At 48.0% G+C, this 18,744-nt stretch overlaps 1 protein-coding gene across 4 annotated transcripts in view; it reads right to left on the minus strand.

The window, feature by feature from the left end:
• YME1L (ATP-dependent zinc metalloprotease YME1L) overlaps positions 1 to 18,744 on the minus strand; it is a 191,712-nt gene that overhangs the window by 92,423 nt on the left and 80,545 nt on the right. For all 4 annotated transcript variants that reach the window (XM_055071542.2, XM_050180072.3, XM_050180074.3 and 1 more), the window contains one exon: positions 4,253 to 4,343. In XM_055071542.2, the coding sequence (XP_054927517.1) occupies positions 4,253 to 4,343 (91 nt within the window). The remainder of the gene's footprint in view (positions 1 to 4,252; positions 4,344 to 18,744) is intronic.

Below are 18,744 nucleotides of genomic sequence, written 5' to 3' on the forward strand. Positions count from 1 at the left end.
ACACGCGAACATGATAGTGGGGAAAGTAGCCCTTAAATGTGAGACTGTAAAAAAAAGAAAGAAAAAGTGCGGTGCAGTAGCTTAATTAGTAGCTGCACAGTGGATATGGTGTTGCGCTGCTAAACTCGAGCTCACGGGTTCAAACCAGGTCGTGGAATTCAATGGGAAAAAAATTGAAAAACACGTGTATTTCTGTTTAGATGCACCTTAAAGAACCCCAGAAGGTGAGAACTGAACAGGGTGCCTCATAAGCATATTACCAGACCTAAAACGCTAGAATATGTTTAATTTAAAAAGAAGGAGGTAGCTGCATCCTTTGGCTTTTTTCTAGGGATGTAAGCCAAATAAACTATTCTCGAGTCTGATTTCTGAGAAAAACATGTTACGCTTATCTTATATTTCATACCCTAATGTAATGCCGTTCCCGATTGTACGTTCGCTCAACTGAGCAGCTTCTGTACTATAAATGGCTGCTTTGAGTTATCCGATGCACTATCATAAGGAAATTACCAAAGCATTTAAAGGAACGGCATGCCTCACATACACGTAGATATATTTGCAGATCTGCTGTGTTCGTTGAAGAAGATAAGTGTGGAACCACATTGCAAACTGTGGGGATGCGCGACTCTCGCGCGTCCCCTGATGTTTTTCCCGCATAGCGCATCCCCTGATATGCTGTTTTCCCGCACGGCTCGCGTGGCCTGGCGCCCGCGGCGCTCGGAGTGGTACAAGCGCGGTGCGAGAGATGGCGCGACCGTCGCACCGCGGCGGGGTTACTCGGGCGCCGAGGGACAAGGCGCTGGCGTTTTTCCCGGCGGGTCGGGCGCACGGCGTGGACGTCCCACGCGCGCGCGGCGACCCATGCTTCTGCGAGACCGCCTCGCGTGGCGGCCTTCGAGCGCGCCTCCGTTGGCGTGACCGAACACGCGAACGACCAGGCGTTGGGATCCAGCATGGGGCGAACATATTCGCTCGCAATGCGGTCGCGGTAAGTCGGACTTCTAGATTTGTCGCGCGCCCATCGGCATGTTTTGGGGATAGCAACTCGGCTAGCAGGCATTGATCTATGAAAGGTGCAATAAATGCCCTTGTGACTGTTTGCACTACTGTGTTGTCGTTCCTTTGTCCCAAGAGTACGGAGGAGAACCCCATATCTCCCACAAAACCCAGTTTTAATGATTGCAGTCTTGCAGACATAGTGAGACTGTAAAAAAAAAGTTTTCCTTGCCTGAATCAAGTTTGCAGATTTACAGGCTGTCCCAAAACGGGGCGTTTATATTAAATGACAGCTAGGAGCTTGTTCAGCAGAACCAATTAGCACCCGTGGATTAAAAGGACACTAAAGGCAAATACTAAGTCAAGCTAAAGTGATAGAATAGTGCTAGAGAATCACTAAGGCGTGATATTATCGTGAACAGAGCCGTAATAATCGAGAAATCGAGGTAAATGCAGGACATGATTAGAGACTCCCCCGGGACATTCAAGCACTTGCCCAATGACAAAAGCACTCCCCAGTTAAATTCTGTCACTAGTACTCAACTACTCGTAAAAAACATCCTCATATTTTATTATAAGATTAAATAAAATGCTACTTGTCCAGTTCCATTTTATGTTTAGAAAAAAGAGCCCATTGAAATTTGCGTTGACAACGATGCGAGCAATCAAAAGGTTTCATTTTCGCTCGACTCTGCGCCGCCCACATTTTCGCGTTTCTATATTTTCCTGATCGCGTAGTGCTGCGCTAGCTTTGCTGGTTCGCGAAACTCGCACAAACTGCAAGTAGCAGAGAATTCAACTTCGATGTAATGTTGCGGGATGCCCGAACATTCTATGCCACTTGACCAAAAAGCAGCTGCCGCGGTGAATTCGTCGCTCTGTCTTGGCTCGGTGCTGCCGTCTGTCGGGTGCCGTTTTACTCACCGACAGAAACAAATGGCTGTGATGGCGTATGCAAAGTCACTCCTCCACCGGTTGGTTAGTGGGAGATCTTAATTTCAAAAAAGCTATTCGGACCCTTTAGATACAATTTTTTCATAAACTATGTCGCAAAACAAGCATTGCGAGGTTTCTGGAATGGTATTTAAACAGTCCATGTTGACTTAATATTTGCCTTTAGTGGCCCTTTAATTCTCTCAGGAACTGGTGTGCCTCTGAGCAACAGCCACGATTCTCCAGAGCACAATCATTTTGAATAAGTGTCCTTACTTGCGTCGGCCCCTCACCTTCGAGATTTCAAAAGTGCTGTTATTTGCTATGTTCGAACGCAAACGACTATTCAATAATTCTTTTAATGGTAAATTCTGAAGCCGAATACAATCTGAATAGCAAATACTTTTAGATTAGACTATATGTTTCTACTTCATTTCGCCTGCTGGCACGTTGAAGGAGATTGTCAGACAAGCCACGAAGATTACTTTGGTAAAGACTTCCCGGTCTCCTAGATTGTGTCTGAGTACATAGGCAATATCTTGTCCCTAAAACTGTTGTTCATATTAACGTCCAATAATTGCCTTGACTCTTTTTCTCGCAAAGTCTATTGCTTCACCTGGGGCTGGTGCAGCTTTGAAAAGAAATGTGCTTGTTCCGGTCAGGAGTTGTCACTTTTTCAATCAGTGCATTTAGAATATTTTAATAATTTTTCTCTTGCATATATGTCATGGAGATATATGTCTATGTACCCTTATATTTACCTAGTACATTGGTCATTTGCATCTCTTCGCGCCATGGAGTTAATAAACCTCGTTTATTTCACTATAATATTGTTTTCCTTGATCACTGTCCCTGATTAATATTCATCAACAAGGAGCATGCGTAAAATGACACGATACCAGTAGAATTTTCTTACGTAGCTTCATGTTGCAGATAGGCGGCTTCTGCGGTAAAAATAACGTGTTACTTTTAGAAAACAGTGTTAAAGATAGCAGTTTACCTGGCCAAAACTACAATTGATATCAACCGACAAGATTCGCGGGCGCACCAATGCAAGTATAGCCCTAAAAAATTTTACTGCACAGACTTCTTGCAAGAAAAACTGGCCATTAGCCGCTAGAATCCGTGCAACGAACGCACGCTTGCTAGCAGACGATGCACTTGACAATGACAGCAAAATTGAAGACGTCATGTTGTATAACCCATGCCTCAAATATGTATACGTAGCAAAAAGGTGTCACTATAAGTTTGCAGTGGAAATAAAGCACTATTACAAGAGCGTACGCGGGCAACTAGTCTCGGGGCTTGCAGCTTAATTACGTTGAATATGCCGCGAAGCGTGTTTCCGCCCCAATCCAGTTCGCTCGCAACGCCCTCACAAAATTTTTCCACACGCGGCGCCTCAGCGAGAGAGCATCGTTCGGCCCACTCAGCCATTAAAGTATAATACACACCTTAGCTACATAGCGCACAGCAGTCGGAAACGCACATTGCGGCACCGCTATCTTTGAGGGTGTTGCGGGAAAGCTCGCCACCTGTCAACGGAGTCCACATCGTCTGGGGTGGCGGAGTTCGATATATTCATTTTACGTCCAACCTTATTTGAAATAAAAAATTAAAAATGCATGCAATTTTCCAGGTGATATAGAAAGTGTTCGATATACGCAATAATTCGATATGTCCACGTCCAATATATCGAGGTTTGACGTAACAGATGGCTAATGCATTCGTGATAACACCACATTGTGAATAAATATTGCTTGTGTTTTGCAAGGTCCCTCTGTCGTCACATCTAACATTTCTCACCGTCTGTCTGTTCAGTTTTCTACCTAGTGCTTGAATGTTTGGAAACGTGATGCACTGGCACGGGCTGCGAACACAAATCGAGGACTGCAATAACATTAGATTGAGGTGAAGCGACAAGTCTACCTGGCAATAACAGTTCCTCTAACAATAATAATAATTCCACAGCCTAAAAAAGATGATATTGTGTGGATCTCAATGCACACTTGGTATGTGCAATGTCACAATGACATATCAGCAAATTACATTACTCCTTTACTATTGAGGCAATGGATATTATGGCACAGACATTAAGAGTCTTTATTAGTGTATCTACAGACCATTCAATAAAGGGCCAAGAAAAAAAAAGGCAGGTGTGGAATTTTTTAGCAGCTATGAAAATTTCAGGTGTTTCTGCTTGATGCTCAGAGGACACAGCCAGCCATGCTCAGGCGCCTTCACAAAAGCGTACTAGCAGCTAAGTAACTTTCGTGAGCAAATCACTGAACTTTAAAGTGAATCTATCAGTGAGCATGCCTACCTTTCGGCAGCTTGCCCCCTAGAGAGGAAAACTTCTCGGGGTTCCTGAGGAACTCCACTATTTCTTGCAGTTCTTGCTTGGCCTCGTCAACCTATGAATAAAAAGAATGAAGAAGATGCACAGGCAATGCAGAACACAAGGCCTGTATTAAGATTAACTGGTCAACAAGAGCTGAGAGCTGCACAAGTCTTCACATGCATGCACGACAAAGGAATGGTGCATGCATGTAATGGTGATTAAGACATTTTTGCAGAACAGAGATTTTACTTGCGATAAAATACAAAATAGCAATAATGCTGAAAATTATGATAATGAGAGCTAAGAGCACACCAGCAGTGCACATTGAATGGCATACTTCTTAAATTGCAATGCCTTCGAATACAGTAGAACCTCGTTCATATGTTTTGGAAAAAAACTCGAGAAAAAACACACTAACTGGGAAAACATACGATCTGAAGTAACAAAACAAATTTGACAGACTCAACTATTGTTTACGTCTACGTAAAGCGAAGCGTCACATGGATGTTTGCAACATGAGATGCCGATGCGCATCAAGCTGGTGGTGCTCCGGCAGCCTAAGACGCATTTTGTTGTTTTCCTATTGCGTGGCGTTATAGGAGGGCAACGGGAAGCCAAAACAAAATCGAGCTAGTGGGCGACGCTAAACACCAGTGAAGCAAAATGTGGTGCCCACATCAGCAGCAGGGAACGGCTGTGCATTTGGAATATCGCCTACTAAAAGCTTGCAGTACGCTAGCAATGGCACTGCGCACGTGTTGTAAAACAGATAGGCGAAGACGCTTATTGCAATAGGTTTGGCGGCGATAGCTGTGAATGCAGCATGCGACAACTAACCAGGCAGAGATTTGCTGGTACCAGAATAAGAAACTGTGCTTGCCGTCGTTTTCACGTGAGATAAGCGGCTATATACTGTTCTCGATCGTGCGTGCCTCGTGCCTTTTCTTTTTCACATGGGATCTAGCAGCCATAAAATGTATACAATCGCAGTCTGCAGCAGGGAACGGTGGTGTGTTTCAGTTATCGCCTATTAAAAGTGTGCGCTACGCTTTCAATGGCACCACGCGCTGTGAAACAAATAGGCGAAGATGCTTATCGCAATAGGATTGGCGGTGATAGCTGTGATGCTGCGCGCGACGACCCTGAAGAAGATTTCCTGGTACCGAAATGAGAAACTGACTGCGCATCGGCATTTTCATGTGAGAGACGGGTGGGTGAGTATTGCGGTGAAGCTGTTCAGGCGGGCAGCTATATAGTGTTCTCGATAGCGCGTGCCTCGTGCATTTTCCTGTTTACATGAGATCTAGCAGCTGGAAAACGTATCATACGATTACAGTTTGGTGACATACTGAACATTGGTGCTAAAAAATCTTGTTTTCCGGGAATGCATCAAACGATAAAAAATGAGTGTAACTCTATAGGTTATTTTTTATGCTCTCAATCGCGAATGTTGGCGCCTGGAAAACATACGTAACAGGAACTTATCAACGAGGTTCTAATATGCAAGCATATCTACAAAGCATTTCTGAGATGAAAAACAGCTGTCACCGGGGCTGGTCTGTACAGAAAAATTGAAGAAGAACCAGTGCAATGAGGAGAAATCACAACAGACATGTCTGGATAAACCACAATATCCTAACACAGATCTGTCAAGCTCAGTCTTCAAGTGCTTCCTTAACCAATCATCCACACAACCACCGAGTATAATTGTGACCACACCATACACAAAAGCAACAGGTCATCCTCAATAGCTGAAACGACATTGTGCGGTACAAACACAGCAGTAAACATGCTGTGCAAAATGTTTAACATTGTCCATTCATGGAAGCTACAAAAACTGCGAAGGTAATTGAAGGAAAACATGGCAAATTGCCAGTGGTTGGTTACTATATTTGCCCTAATGTAACCCCCAGCTTTTCTTTTTCTTTTTTTCTGAGAAAATAGGTATGAAATTTGCCTCCATGTTACTATTGGACATGAAACTAAAATCGCATTCGCTGCATTGGCAACAGCCTACCGTCAGAGGCAGCATCATCGCCATCACAAGATGGCGACAGAGCATGTTTTCAGATAGGCTACTGTGTGTTCATTTTGTGCTCAACTATGATCTGGAGCGGTTTTCTAAGTCAATCACTTTTGCGAGTTCTCGCGTAGTTCATCAGCATATACAGCTGCTAGTGTTTCTGGCGATGTGTTAAGCTAACTGTCTGTGCACAGTGCCAGAAACACTGTCAGTAGCATATTTAGACAAGTCCGGTGCAGAGTCACGTAAAATTTCACAAAAATAATAATGCCATAATATTTTTAATATTGACTGCTGGAGAATACTGCCAATGTGTGGTTGTTATACATGGCCAGTGAAGCACAAATGGCGACGACGATGAGCCACTTTTATTATGAAAGCTCATTAATAAGAAGTTTCCCTTCTGTGAAGGAAAATTCCGCACTTCTCGTTTCTTCTGATTGTGAATGTGGAGGGCATACTAGGCTTTAGCGCGCAGCTCTTAGGCCCCTGTTCCTGCATTGAGCGTTGGTGTTCCTCGCGTAACTGAGCAAATGAGTGCATCGGATCAAAGAGTGAATGCGGAGCGCAGCGGGGGATGAAAAAAGTGGTGAGAGCGAATAGAGCGTGAGGGGGAAAGTGAAGGAAGAGGATATAGTGATAGCTTTAGAAGAAAAGTGTAGTGCTGCGCAAGGCACGCACTGTGGCGACGATGGCTATGAGATGGCGCCAGAGTAGCGTGCGTCGTCTGGGAGGTCTGTCTGCCAATGGTGGCTGTGAAACCTGTCCAGACGTCATCCACACGCTGCTCCTCGCAATCCCCCAATTAATCAAGGGTTCGACAAAACTTCGTTTGGTCAGGCATGTAATGAAGAGAATCACGGCCACTGCCGAAGTCTGATGAAATATCCAACGTGTCGGAGCTGTGTACGGGTACCTTGTTCACTAAGTGTCACATGACACTTACGTATTCAGCATGTGACGTAACAAGCATGCTAAACGGCAGGCACAGTCCCTGCTGTCCGGTTCATCGTAGCTGGAGTTGACTGAATGATTAGCAATTTTAGCAGCCACCGGGATGACCTGTTCTTTTTTTTTTTTTCTTTTCCTTGGTGACAACAGTAGCCTTCTTAAGAACTTGAGTTTGGTCTAGTTGGTGTTTATTGCATATCATATTGGCAGCAAATAAATACGGGGACAGCGGAAGGGAACACAAAAGCATCACAGGCGGCAACTTTCAACTGGTTTATTCATGGCAAGCCTTGGCAATCTATAGACAAATAGAACATGCGCAGAACGCAGCAACAAGAACACTGATCAGCGTAGCGGAGCAACCAATTATAAAAAAATCTATCTCCGATTGAAACAACCTAATGGAAGTATCCCTAACACAGTCTCGGCCTTTCTATCTTATGTGATATGCCTCCATCAGTTCACATGCAGTCTGGTCCTGGCTTCTCCCCAGAATCTTTATCTCCTTGAAAAGTGGTTTACAGGGGGCAGGCATTGCAGTACACCAGGCAAGTGCACCAATTCATCTTCCGTTAACTTTTGTTCATGCTCCCTGGCTCGACCATTCAGGCACCGTACCCCCTGCCCTATATAAGACTTGCCACATGCCAGGGGGATTTCGTACATAACTCCTACATTGCATTTGGCATACGGCTTGGTATGGTGCACTTGCCTGCGCACTACAATGACTGCCACAGTGAGTGTGAGTGAGTGAAAAACTTTATTAGCTCCAGATTCGCTGGTCTTCTACGGTCTTCAGATGGCTTCGTCCATCTTGTAGCACAACGGTCGGTTGCCCTTAGTCCAGTGCTCTGCTGGATGCTGCTGCCAGTTGTGCTCGCCGAATCAGACCTTCTTGGTCGACCTGGCGATCGCTGGAGCGCACTCCCTCCCATTGCTCCGCACTCGGGTTTGGTATAACGGGTACCACGTCTATCTTCTGGCATGCCCACGTTATGTGATACAGCATGGGTGTTTCGTGGCACCAGGGGCATTTGTCACTGTATTGTGTGGATACATTTTGCTGAGTACGTTTAGGTTCGGGTACGAGCCCGTTTGTAGCTGCCTCCACGCGAGAGAGTCCTCTCTGCTAAGGGATTTGTGCGGTGGTGGATACCGCTTTCTGCAGCCCTTGTAGTAATTTAGTATCGCCGAATAGCCTTGGGGTACAGGTTCAGTCCCCTCGAAGTCACCTACATTGGATGCTCGGTAATAAGTGTACCCTCGAGCTATCCTGTCCGCCTCTTGGTTCCCTGCCACTCCCATGTGTTCCGGCGTCCATACTATCGTATGCCTAATTGGTTCTTCTTTTGTTTGTCGTTGTCTTATGTGGTCTCCGGAGTGGAGTATGCGGAGCGCTTGGTGCCCTATTCTGCTGCATAGGTAGTTGCGGCACGCGTTTGTGAGTCTGTAAGGATTGTTAGAGACCGTTTAGACCGATATCCCTCCGCTGCCACTAGAGTGACGACTGCTTCTTCAGCCTCGACTATCGTACAGTCTTGTAGTGATGCGCTGGTGATCTCGCGTAGGTTCGAATCAATCACTGTTGCTACCGCGTTGCTGTTGCTCTGCCCCGCTGCTCTGTCGTATGTGGCTGCATCCATATATACCGTCGTTTCTTGGGGTGCTAGTGTCTTTTGTAGGTATTCAGCCCTCGCTTCTCTGCGTGCTTTATGTAGGTTGGGATCCATGTTCCGGGGTATGGGTGCTACTTTTAGTGTGTTGCGATACTCGTCCGGAATTGTTTCGGTCCTCTGTATCTCTTGAAGTTGATCGGCGCAGCCTAGTTTCTTCAGGAGCTCCCTGCCAGATGGGGTCTGCTGTAGTCTGCGCTGTTGGGAGACTAGTTGCACCTCTTTCAATTCCTCGAAGGTGTTGTGTAGTCCTAAGGCTAGGAGCATTTCGGTTGAGGTGCTGTGGGGAAGGTGGAGTGCGGTTTTGTAGGCTTTGCATAGAATCGCGTCCGCCTGTTGTACCTCACTCTTGATGCGATTGTAATATGGGAGGCTGTATGCCACTCGGCTTCTAACCAGGCTTCTGACCAGCTTGAGTGTGTCCTCCTCTCGCATGCCGTGGCGTCTGTGTGAGATGCGCGTGATCATGCGGGTCACTTGTAGGGTGGATGCCTTGAGTAGGGCGAGGGAATGGGTGCAGCGTTGGTTTGACTGTATCCACATCCCCAGGATTCTGATGAGCGTCTTTTCCGGTATCAGCTTCCCCTTGAGGTAGACGTTGAGCTTTAACTCGTCGCTAATGGGGACTGTGCGGTTTTGCTTTCCTCTCCAAACTCTCAGGAGCTCGGACTTCTCAGTGGAGCAGGCTAGCCCTCTTGCTCTGACGTAGTCCTCTACGCAGGTGGCTGCCTCTTGTAACTTCTCTTCTTTCTCTCTGAGCGAGCCTGTGTTAACCCAGATGGTGATGTCGTCGGCATACATGGCATGGTGTATGCCGTCAATTTCTTTTAACTGTTTTGCCAAGCCAATCATGGCTATGTTGAAAAGCGTGGGAGAGATGACCGACCCTTGAGGCGTCCCTTTGTTTGGAGTAAGGAACTTCTCTGATCGGAGCTCTCCAAGGCCAATCGTTGCCGTTCTGTTTGAAAGGAAGGCTTTGACGTAGCCATAGACTCTCCTCCCGCAGTTCAGGTCGTTCATGCCCGTGAGAATAGCCTCGTGGCTTACATTGTCAAAAGCCCCCTTAATATCCAATGCCATTATTATATTCTCCCCGCTCCTGGGGACGTTCCAGAGTACTTCTTCTTTGATTTGAAGCAGTACGTCTTGGGTCGAAAATTTTGCTCTGAAGCCGAACATGTTGTGGGTATACAGTTCGTTGTCCTCCATGTACTGTTGCAGTCTCAACGTCACCACTCGTTCATACAGTTTTCCCAGGCGACGATGTGAGCGAGATCGGTCTGAGGTTCTCAATTTGCAGTTTCTTGCCCGGTTTGAAATCATCACTACCTCCGCATGCTTCCACTCCTCGGGGACGGTCTCAGCTTCCCAGTGTTTGTTGAGAAAGTTGGTTAATTCCGCAACTAACTCTTCACTGAGGTTGCAGATGAGTGCGTTATTGATCTTGTCTGCACCCGCGGCGGTGTTTCTGGTTGTGTTTCGAATCGCTGCGTAGACTTCTTCTCGCGTGATGGGTCTGTCCAGGTTAACGTTTTCTCTTCCTCGGTAGCGCTCTGCGTAAGCTGCTGGGTTTGTGTCCCCGAAGCATTTAACGCGTACCTTCTCCAGGAGTTCCGAGTCTGGTCCCTCGAACTGGTGGATGAACCAGTAGATGGTTTTGTTGTTTTCTGCCTTAGTCTTGGTCGGATCTATGAGAGCCTTGAGGATATGCCACGTCCTCGCTGTGTTCAAAGTTCCGTTGAGGGATTCGCTGAATTGCTGCCAATTTCGCCTTGCCAATTGCGCCGCGTACTCATCTGCTTTCGCTGTGACTTCTGCGATCCTTATCTTTAGCTTCCTGTTGTATTTTTGTTTCTTCCACCTCTTGGTGAGCCCGCGTCTAGCTTCCCACAGCTTGAGCAGTCTGGCGTCTACCTCGGGCGTCTGCGTCGTTAGTGCGATTTCTTTGGTGTACTTGCGCTGTTTTATGCGTTGCATATTGCAATCACTCAGTTCAGCCTTTGGGCGCGGCCGGGCAGCCACCATTGACCTTTAGCGCAACCACGCGACGTGACATCACGACAGCCGGAGGAAAAGCTGGGCCCCAACTCGCGCGGTCGCGCGCGGCCGCAGCCACCACCTCACTCCCGCTCCTCCCGCTAGGGGCGCTGCGCCGGCGTGTGATGTCACGGAGGAAAAGCTGGGCCCCAACTCGCGCGGTCGCGGGCGGCCGCAGCCACCACCTGACTCCCGCTCCTCCCAACTCCCAAATACAGTCAAACCTCGATATATCGAACAGCGCGGTGATCGCAAAATAGTTCGATATAGCCAGAATTCGATATATAAAATCACGTAGAAAACGCGTCAAAATCTAGCGCAAATCAATCAATGAACCAATCGTGGCGCAATAGATACTCACATGAAGCTTCAAACAAAGTATTTATTTAGTTCGCTGAAAGTACTGAAGCAGCGTAGCCTGCTTCAGATTGGCAACCGCGTGCTTGACCACGGCGTCCTCAACATAGTCCAAACGGTCCACAAGAGACAGTCCAGTGCCTTCTATTGCGCCGCAGTAGCGGCGTACAACGGCCAAAGCAGCTACAGCCTCAGTTGCAGTCGGGAGCGGGGCAACATCAGCGCTTGCTGGATCAGCCTCGGCAGCGTCTTCGTTTGGCCGCTCAGCAGTCACTTCTGCCGCGATCTCCACGTCTGTTAACTCCGCCACTGTTCCGGTGCTGTCGTCACCGCCAACGAAGTCCGCAATGCACATGATGTGTGGCTCAGCACCGACAAAGCGCTCCAACTGGCTCCACGGCTGCCTCGATCACGCGCGCTCGGCGGGGGCAAGCCTCGCCGTGCGCGCGTGATCGAGGCGGCTTGCCCCGCCGTGCGCGCATAGGTGCGCGCGTGATCGAGGCGGCCGTGCTGGCTCCAAGCCGCCGCGTGTGTACGCCGCTACGTTCAAATGGCGCCCTCGGCGCAACCGATGTGGGCAGCTGTCGTACGCAGCAGTCAGGAACGCCTATCGCGCCACCGCTATCTTCGAGAGGGTTGCGGGAAAGCTCGCCTCCTGTCAACAGAGCGCACTTGGTCTGGGGCGGCGGAGTTCGATATATCCATTTTACATCCGGCCCCGTTCGAAATAAAGAATTAAAAATGCATGCGATTTTCCATGTGATATAGAAATCGTTCGATATACGCAATAATTCGATATATCCGTGTTCGATATATCGAGGTTTGACTGTATGCAACACATTCTTGGCTTAACCAAGCTAAGCCTGGCCATTTTTTCAATTAGCATTTTTCCCCACTCTTCTATCGATTGGATCCCGTTCTCAGCGAGATTCCTATCGCATGCCTCTTGAAAAGCGCTCCAGTCCGTAATTTTTGCCGGTCTCAGCTGACGCCTTAGCCTGTCCGAAGTTACTTGCGGCTTGCGTATGTAGTGGTGACCACCCAGGTTCTCTAACAGGTTCTCCCACACTGCTTGTTCCGCTCCTCGTATGAACGTGAGGTCGGGGCAGGTGTCGGTACTAACTCTGTTTCCGATTCTGGTTGGAGTGTCTGGGTCTGTGAGGAGGTTGCAGTCGGTGTTCTCTGCTGCCTCCGCTAGCGTTTAGCCTTTTGGGTTTGCTGCCGCCGCCGCAGATCTGTCTTGTGAAACGTAGCAGATTTGTCTTGTGGACCGGTATGGGTAGCACTTGAACTCGGCGCCACCGCCGCCGCCGCCGCCACTGCTGCTGCTGCTGCTGGCTCCCTCCCTTGATGGCCGGGGGCGGCAGGGGCGGGAAGGACCGTGACCGGCTCCGTGAACGGCTCCGCCACGCCCGGGATCTCGAACGGCTTGGCGAAGTCTCCCCCTCCGAGCTGAACCACCTCGGCTTCTTGCCGCGGTCGTCCCGGCTGCGACGTCTGCTCTCGCGTCCGCCGCCGTTGTTGCCCCCGTTGGCCTTGCCTCGTAGGTCCCTGGCTTTCTTTAGTCGGTCTTGGCACTCCCTCGATCCGGTAGCGTGGTTGCCTCTGCAGATCAGGCATCTCGGGGTACACTGGTGATCCTTTGGCGGGTTCTGCATCCCGCACTGTTTACAAGCCATGGCGTCCGGTGTGGGGCACACGTCGAAGCGGTGACCTTGTTGGCAGCAAACGTAGCAGATTTGTCTTGTGGACCGGTATGGATAGCACTTGAACTCGGCTCCGCAGTAGATGACGTGTTTCGGTGTGATGGGTCCGTCAAAGGTGATGACGGCCGTCTTGGTCTTGCCTAGTCTTCGGGCGCTGTAGATGGTGACACCCTGTGTGCACGTCCACAAGTCCGCTTTCAGTTCCTCCGGTGTCGCTCCGGGGTCCACTCCGTGTATCACGCCACGCCGGGTGTTTTCCGGTGCGTCCACGTAAGCGTTCATGTCGTATGAGCGTCCCTCGATCGTGAGGCTAGTGATGCACCTCGCGAGCTGGGCGGCCTCCTCGTTCGGTGGGCTCACGATTATTATGTTGGATCCTGTGCGGAGCCTCGTGATCAGGTCTCTTCCCTCGAACTTGTTGCTGCATGCCGTGGCTATGGCCCGGGCCACTTGAAATTGCTGGAGCGACTTGACTACGAGCCCCTTCGGTAGCAAAATAATCTTGAAATGCCCCAGTAAACCACTTTTCAAGGAGATAAAGATTCTGGGGAGGCGCCAAAACCAGATGGAATGCGAACTGACGGAGGCATATCACATAAAAAAGAAAGACCAAGACTGTGTTAGTGATACTTCCATTAGGTTGTTCCAATCGGAGATAGATTTTTTGGATAATTGGTTGCCCCGTTAGGCTGATGAATGTTCTTGTTTCTGCATTCTGCGCATGTTCTATTTGTCTATATATTGCCACGGGTTGCCGTGAATAAACCAGTTGAAAGTTACCGCCTGTTTCATTTTCGTGTTCTTTTCCTCTGTCCCCGTCTTTATTTGCGGTCGATATGGTAAACAGTGGCATCGTCCAGTCAATTTTGTGACTGTCGCCAAGGAAAAGAACATGTCATCCCGGCGGCTGCTAGAATTGCTAATCATTCATTTGATGCCAGCTACAATGAACCGGACAACAGGGACTATACCTGCCATTTATGCACGCTTGTTACATCATGTGGTGGCTATACAAGTGACGACAATTTCCTGTCCAACTCAGTGAACAAGGAACCTGTCCGCAGCTCCGAAATGTCCAATACAGTTGAAACTCGATTTAACGAAGTGATGACCATGCTTGAATTATTTCATTAAATCGGGAAGTTCGTAAAATCGAGAAAGGAGTTTTTCAGTCCTTTGAAATCTAAAATATAAACGTCGTCATCATCATCATCATCATCATCATCATCATTTAAAAAAAATTATGGAATTTTACGTGCCAAAACCACTTTCTGATTATGAGGCACGCCGTAGTGGAGGGCTCCGGAAATTTCGACCACCTGGGGTTCTTTAACGTGCACCTAAATCTAAGCACACGGGTGTTTTCGCATTTCGCCCCCATCGAAATGCGGCCGCCATGGCCGGGATTCGATCCCGCAACCTCGTGCTCAGCAGCCCAACACCATAGCCACTGAGCAACCACGGCGGGTCATCATCATCATCATCATGGCTAAGCCCACTGCATGGCAAAGGCCTCTCCAATACTTCTCCAACTACCCCGGTCATATGCTAATTGTGGCCATGTTGTCCCTGCAAACTTCTTAATCTCATCCACCCATCTAAATTTCTGCCACCCCCTGCTACGCTTCCCTTCTCTTGAAATCTAGTCCGTAGCTCTTAATGACCATAGATTATCTTCCCCCCTCATTACATGTCCTGCCCATGCCCACTTCTCTTTCTTAATTTCAACTAAGATGTCATTAACTCGCATTTGTTCCCTCACCCAATCTGCTCTCTTCTTATCCCTTAACGTTACACCCATAATTCTTCTTTCCATAGCTCGTTGCGTAATCCTCAATTTAAGTAGAACCCTTTTCCTAAGCCTCCAGGTTTCTGCCCCGTAGGTGAGTACTGGTAAGACACAGCTGTTATACACTTTTCTCTTGACGAATAATGGAAACCTGCTGTTCATGATCTGAGAATGCCTGGCAAACGCACCCCAGCCCATTCTTATTCTGATTATGTCAGCCTCATGATCCGGATCTGCGATCACTATCTGTCCTAAGTAGATGTATTCCCTTACCACTTCCAGTGCCTTGCTATCTATCCTAACTGCTGTTCTTTTCCGAGATTGTTAAACAATACTTTATTTTTCCGCAGATTAATTTTTAGACCCACCCTTCTGCTTTGCCTGTCCAGGTCAGTGAGCATGCATTGCAATTGGTCCCGAGTTACTCATCATCATCATCATCAGCAGCCTATTTATGTCCACTGCAGGACAAAGGCCACTCCCTGTGATCTCCAATTACCCTTGTCCTGCACCAACCGATTCCAACTAGAACCCGAATATTTCCTAATTTCGTCGCACCACCTAGCCTTCTGCCGTCCTCTATAGCGCTTCCCTTCAATTGGTACCCATTCTGTCACTGTAATGGTCCAACAGTTATCTAATCTGCGAATTACATGACTTTCCAAGCACCATTCTTTTCTCTTGATGTCTATAGAATATGATCTACAGTAAAAGCTCGTTAATTCGAACCGCAAGGGGAAGCCACTTCATTTCGAATTAACGAAAGTTCAAACTAATGAAAGTGAAGGAGAACAACAGTACACTGCAATTTGGAAGCAATAGGGCACGCCAGAAATTTGGCGTGTCAGAAAGTGATGGCGTGTGCTGCCGGCACATGCCATCTTCAAGTCGCAGCTCTGGGTCTGACTGTGCCTCACCACCGATGTGCACCGAAACGAACGTTAGCCGAGGCTTAACACCATCATAAAGAATCGCGACGGCCGGTACATCCTAAGCTGAAAACAGACATGCACAACCGATGAATACTGCCGAGACAAAGACGCTGAACATGTGAAGGTGGCGAAGGCCCCGATTCGTCGGTTCTTGATTGCAAGTGCAGCTGCGACGCACTTGATTCGCTGTGTTTTGATGCTTGCTGCACCATCTGCCGTGCAACATTAGCAGCTACACAAGATTTGCAAAGCCTCCGAGAATCATAACGGGCAAGAAGTCTTGGAGGTCACATAGAACGGAGAGGAGGCAGCCGCCGCTGCCACCGGCACGGTGGCGCGTATTTCGAATTATCCATGGCGGAACCTTCTCGCATTCGAATTAACAGGCTTTTTTATACATAGACTTCTGTGGAGCATGGCCGGACCAAATCGTACAGTTCAAATTATTCATACATTAGAATTATTGAGTTCGAATTAACAAGCTTTCACTGTATACCCGTTTCCTCTCTGATCCAAACTGCTCTCTTTCTGTCTCTTAAGGTTATGCCTAGCAATCTTCATTCCATCGCTCTTTGCGTGGTCCTTGTTGTAGCTTCGACGGGGCGGCCGGACGGAGGGTTTACGGCATGAGGCGTAACGGCCGGGGCGCACAGCGCCGCAAGAAAGAGCCGGACTGCTCCAGTCGGGGAGCAGACGAAGAATGAATGTTTATTTCTGAGGAGGCAACTTACAGGAGGCACTTACAGCGTTTGGCGCTGAGTGGCGCCCTGATGTAAAGACCCAAAACCGAAACCAGAAGTTACGGATACCACAGTCCTTAACTTGTTCTCAAGCTTCTTTGTCAGTCTCCAAGTCTCTGTCCCATATGTCAGCACCGGTAAAATGCACTGATTGTATACTTTCCTTTGCAATGATAATGGTAAGCTCCCAGTCAGCAGTGCACGATGTCTGCCGTATGCAATCCAACCCATTTTTATTCTGCGAATTTCCTTCTCATGGTCAGGGTTCCCTGTGATTAGTTGACCTAGGTAAACGTACTCCTTCACTGACTCTAGTGGCTGACTTGCAATCTTGAACTCTTATTCCCTTGCCCTGTTATTTATTCTTATCTTTGTCTTCTGCATATTAATCTTCAACCCCACTCTTACACTCTCCCTGTTAAAGTCCTAAATCATTTGTTGTAACTCGTCCGCAGTGTTGCTGAATACAACAATGTCGTCGGCAAACCGAAGGCTGCTGAGGTATTCGCCGTCGACCAAACCTCCTAAACCTTCCCAGTTTAATGCCTTGAATACTTCTTCCAAATAGCATTGGAGGGATTGTGTCTCCTCGTCTGACCCCTTTCCTTATAGGTATCTCCCTGCTTTGTATGTCTAGAACTAAGGTGGCTGTGGAATCTCTGTAGATATTTTCCAGGGTATTTACATAAGTGGTCTGTACTCCTTGATTACGCGATTCCTCTATGACTGCTGGTATACCTACTGAATCAAGTGCTTTTTCGTAATCTATCAAAGCCATATAGAGAGGCTTATTTTACTCTGCAGATTTCTCGATAACGTGACTAATGACATGGATGTGATCCTTTGTACAGTATCCCTTCCTGAAGCCAGCCTGTTCCCTTGGTTGACTAAATTCCAGTGTTGCCCTTATTCTATTGCAAATTATTTTGGTAAATATTTTAAATAATACTGGGAGTTAGCTAATGGGCCTATAACATTTCAGTTCTTTAATGTCACCCTTCTTGTGGATTAATATAATGTTTACATTCTTCCAGTTTTCTGGGACCCTTGCAGTCTATAGGCACTTCCTATAGAGAGCTGCCAGTTTTCCTAGCATTATGTCTCCTCCATCTTTGATTAAATCGACTGTTATTCCATCCTCTCCTGCAGCTTTTCCCCGTTTCATGCCTTGCAAGGCATTTCTGACCTCATGTCTAGTTATAGGTGGAGTTTCTGTATACTGTTCATTATTGTTTCGAATAGAGTACTCCTGAGTCCTCTGGGTACTGTACAGGTCAGTATAGAATTCTTCCGCTGCTTTTACTATACCTTTGAGATTGCTTATATTACCCTGCTTATCTTTCAGTGCATACATCTTGGTTTGTCCTATGCCAAGTTTCCTTCTCACCGATTTCAGGCTACGTCCATTTTTAACGGCTTCTTCAGTCTTTCTCCCATTATAATGACACGTGTACTTATATTTATCGGGCGACCACGTTTCGCCGTCTAACAAATCTTATCGCACAGCGCGGGACGCGCTTGCATGTATCCGAAGTTTCTGGAAAGTTATCGATGCTTCTATCCGCAGTCTGTTGTCGCGGAACCTTGTGTTATCTGATTTATTTGCCTGACGCGAATGGTGTAGAACTTTGTGGAAGGCACGCGGGTCCCAACGATTAGTCTGGAACATTCGACGATTCTGTATAAAAGCCGACGCGCTTGACCCGCTGATCAGATTTCCGACGATCGCCGACTGTGTTCGCCGCTTTCGTTGTGCTATAAGTGTAGCCTGCTTTGTGGGCACAGGTTCGCCCAATAAAATCTAGTTTTGCCTTTCACAGTATCGCCACTGTGTTCTTAACGTCACCACCACGTGACATCTGGTGGAGGTGCTTTTCGTTCATGTACCGGACGCCCCCGACAAGCCGTGATCCAAGCCCGGACCGCAAAGAGAACACCAACGAAGTCCCGGAGCATCGAGGAAGCCGCCGTCTTCAACAGCTGCCCCCGGAGCACGGACTTCTGCCTGAGAAGACCAAGAAGATTGTGGACAAGGCAACCCCAATGGCAGCCCCAGCGTCCCCCATCGTGCTGCAGCAGCCCAGGGAACCTCCGACGTTCCGCGGATCAACATTTGAGGACCCGGAAACCTGGCTCGAGACGTATGAGAGGGTCGCTAGGTTTAACAGTTGGGACAGCGACGACAAGCTGCGGCATGTCTATTTCGCACTGGAAGACGCCGCCAGGACCTGGTTCGAGAATCGAGAAGCCACCTTAACGACGTGGG

The sequence above is a fragment of the Dermacentor andersoni genome, chromosome 5, assembly GCF_023375885.2.
Source record: "Dermacentor andersoni chromosome 5, qqDerAnde1_hic_scaffold, whole genome shotgun sequence".
NCBI classification, from domain to species: domain Eukaryota; kingdom Metazoa; phylum Arthropoda; class Arachnida; order Ixodida; family Ixodidae; genus Dermacentor; species Dermacentor andersoni.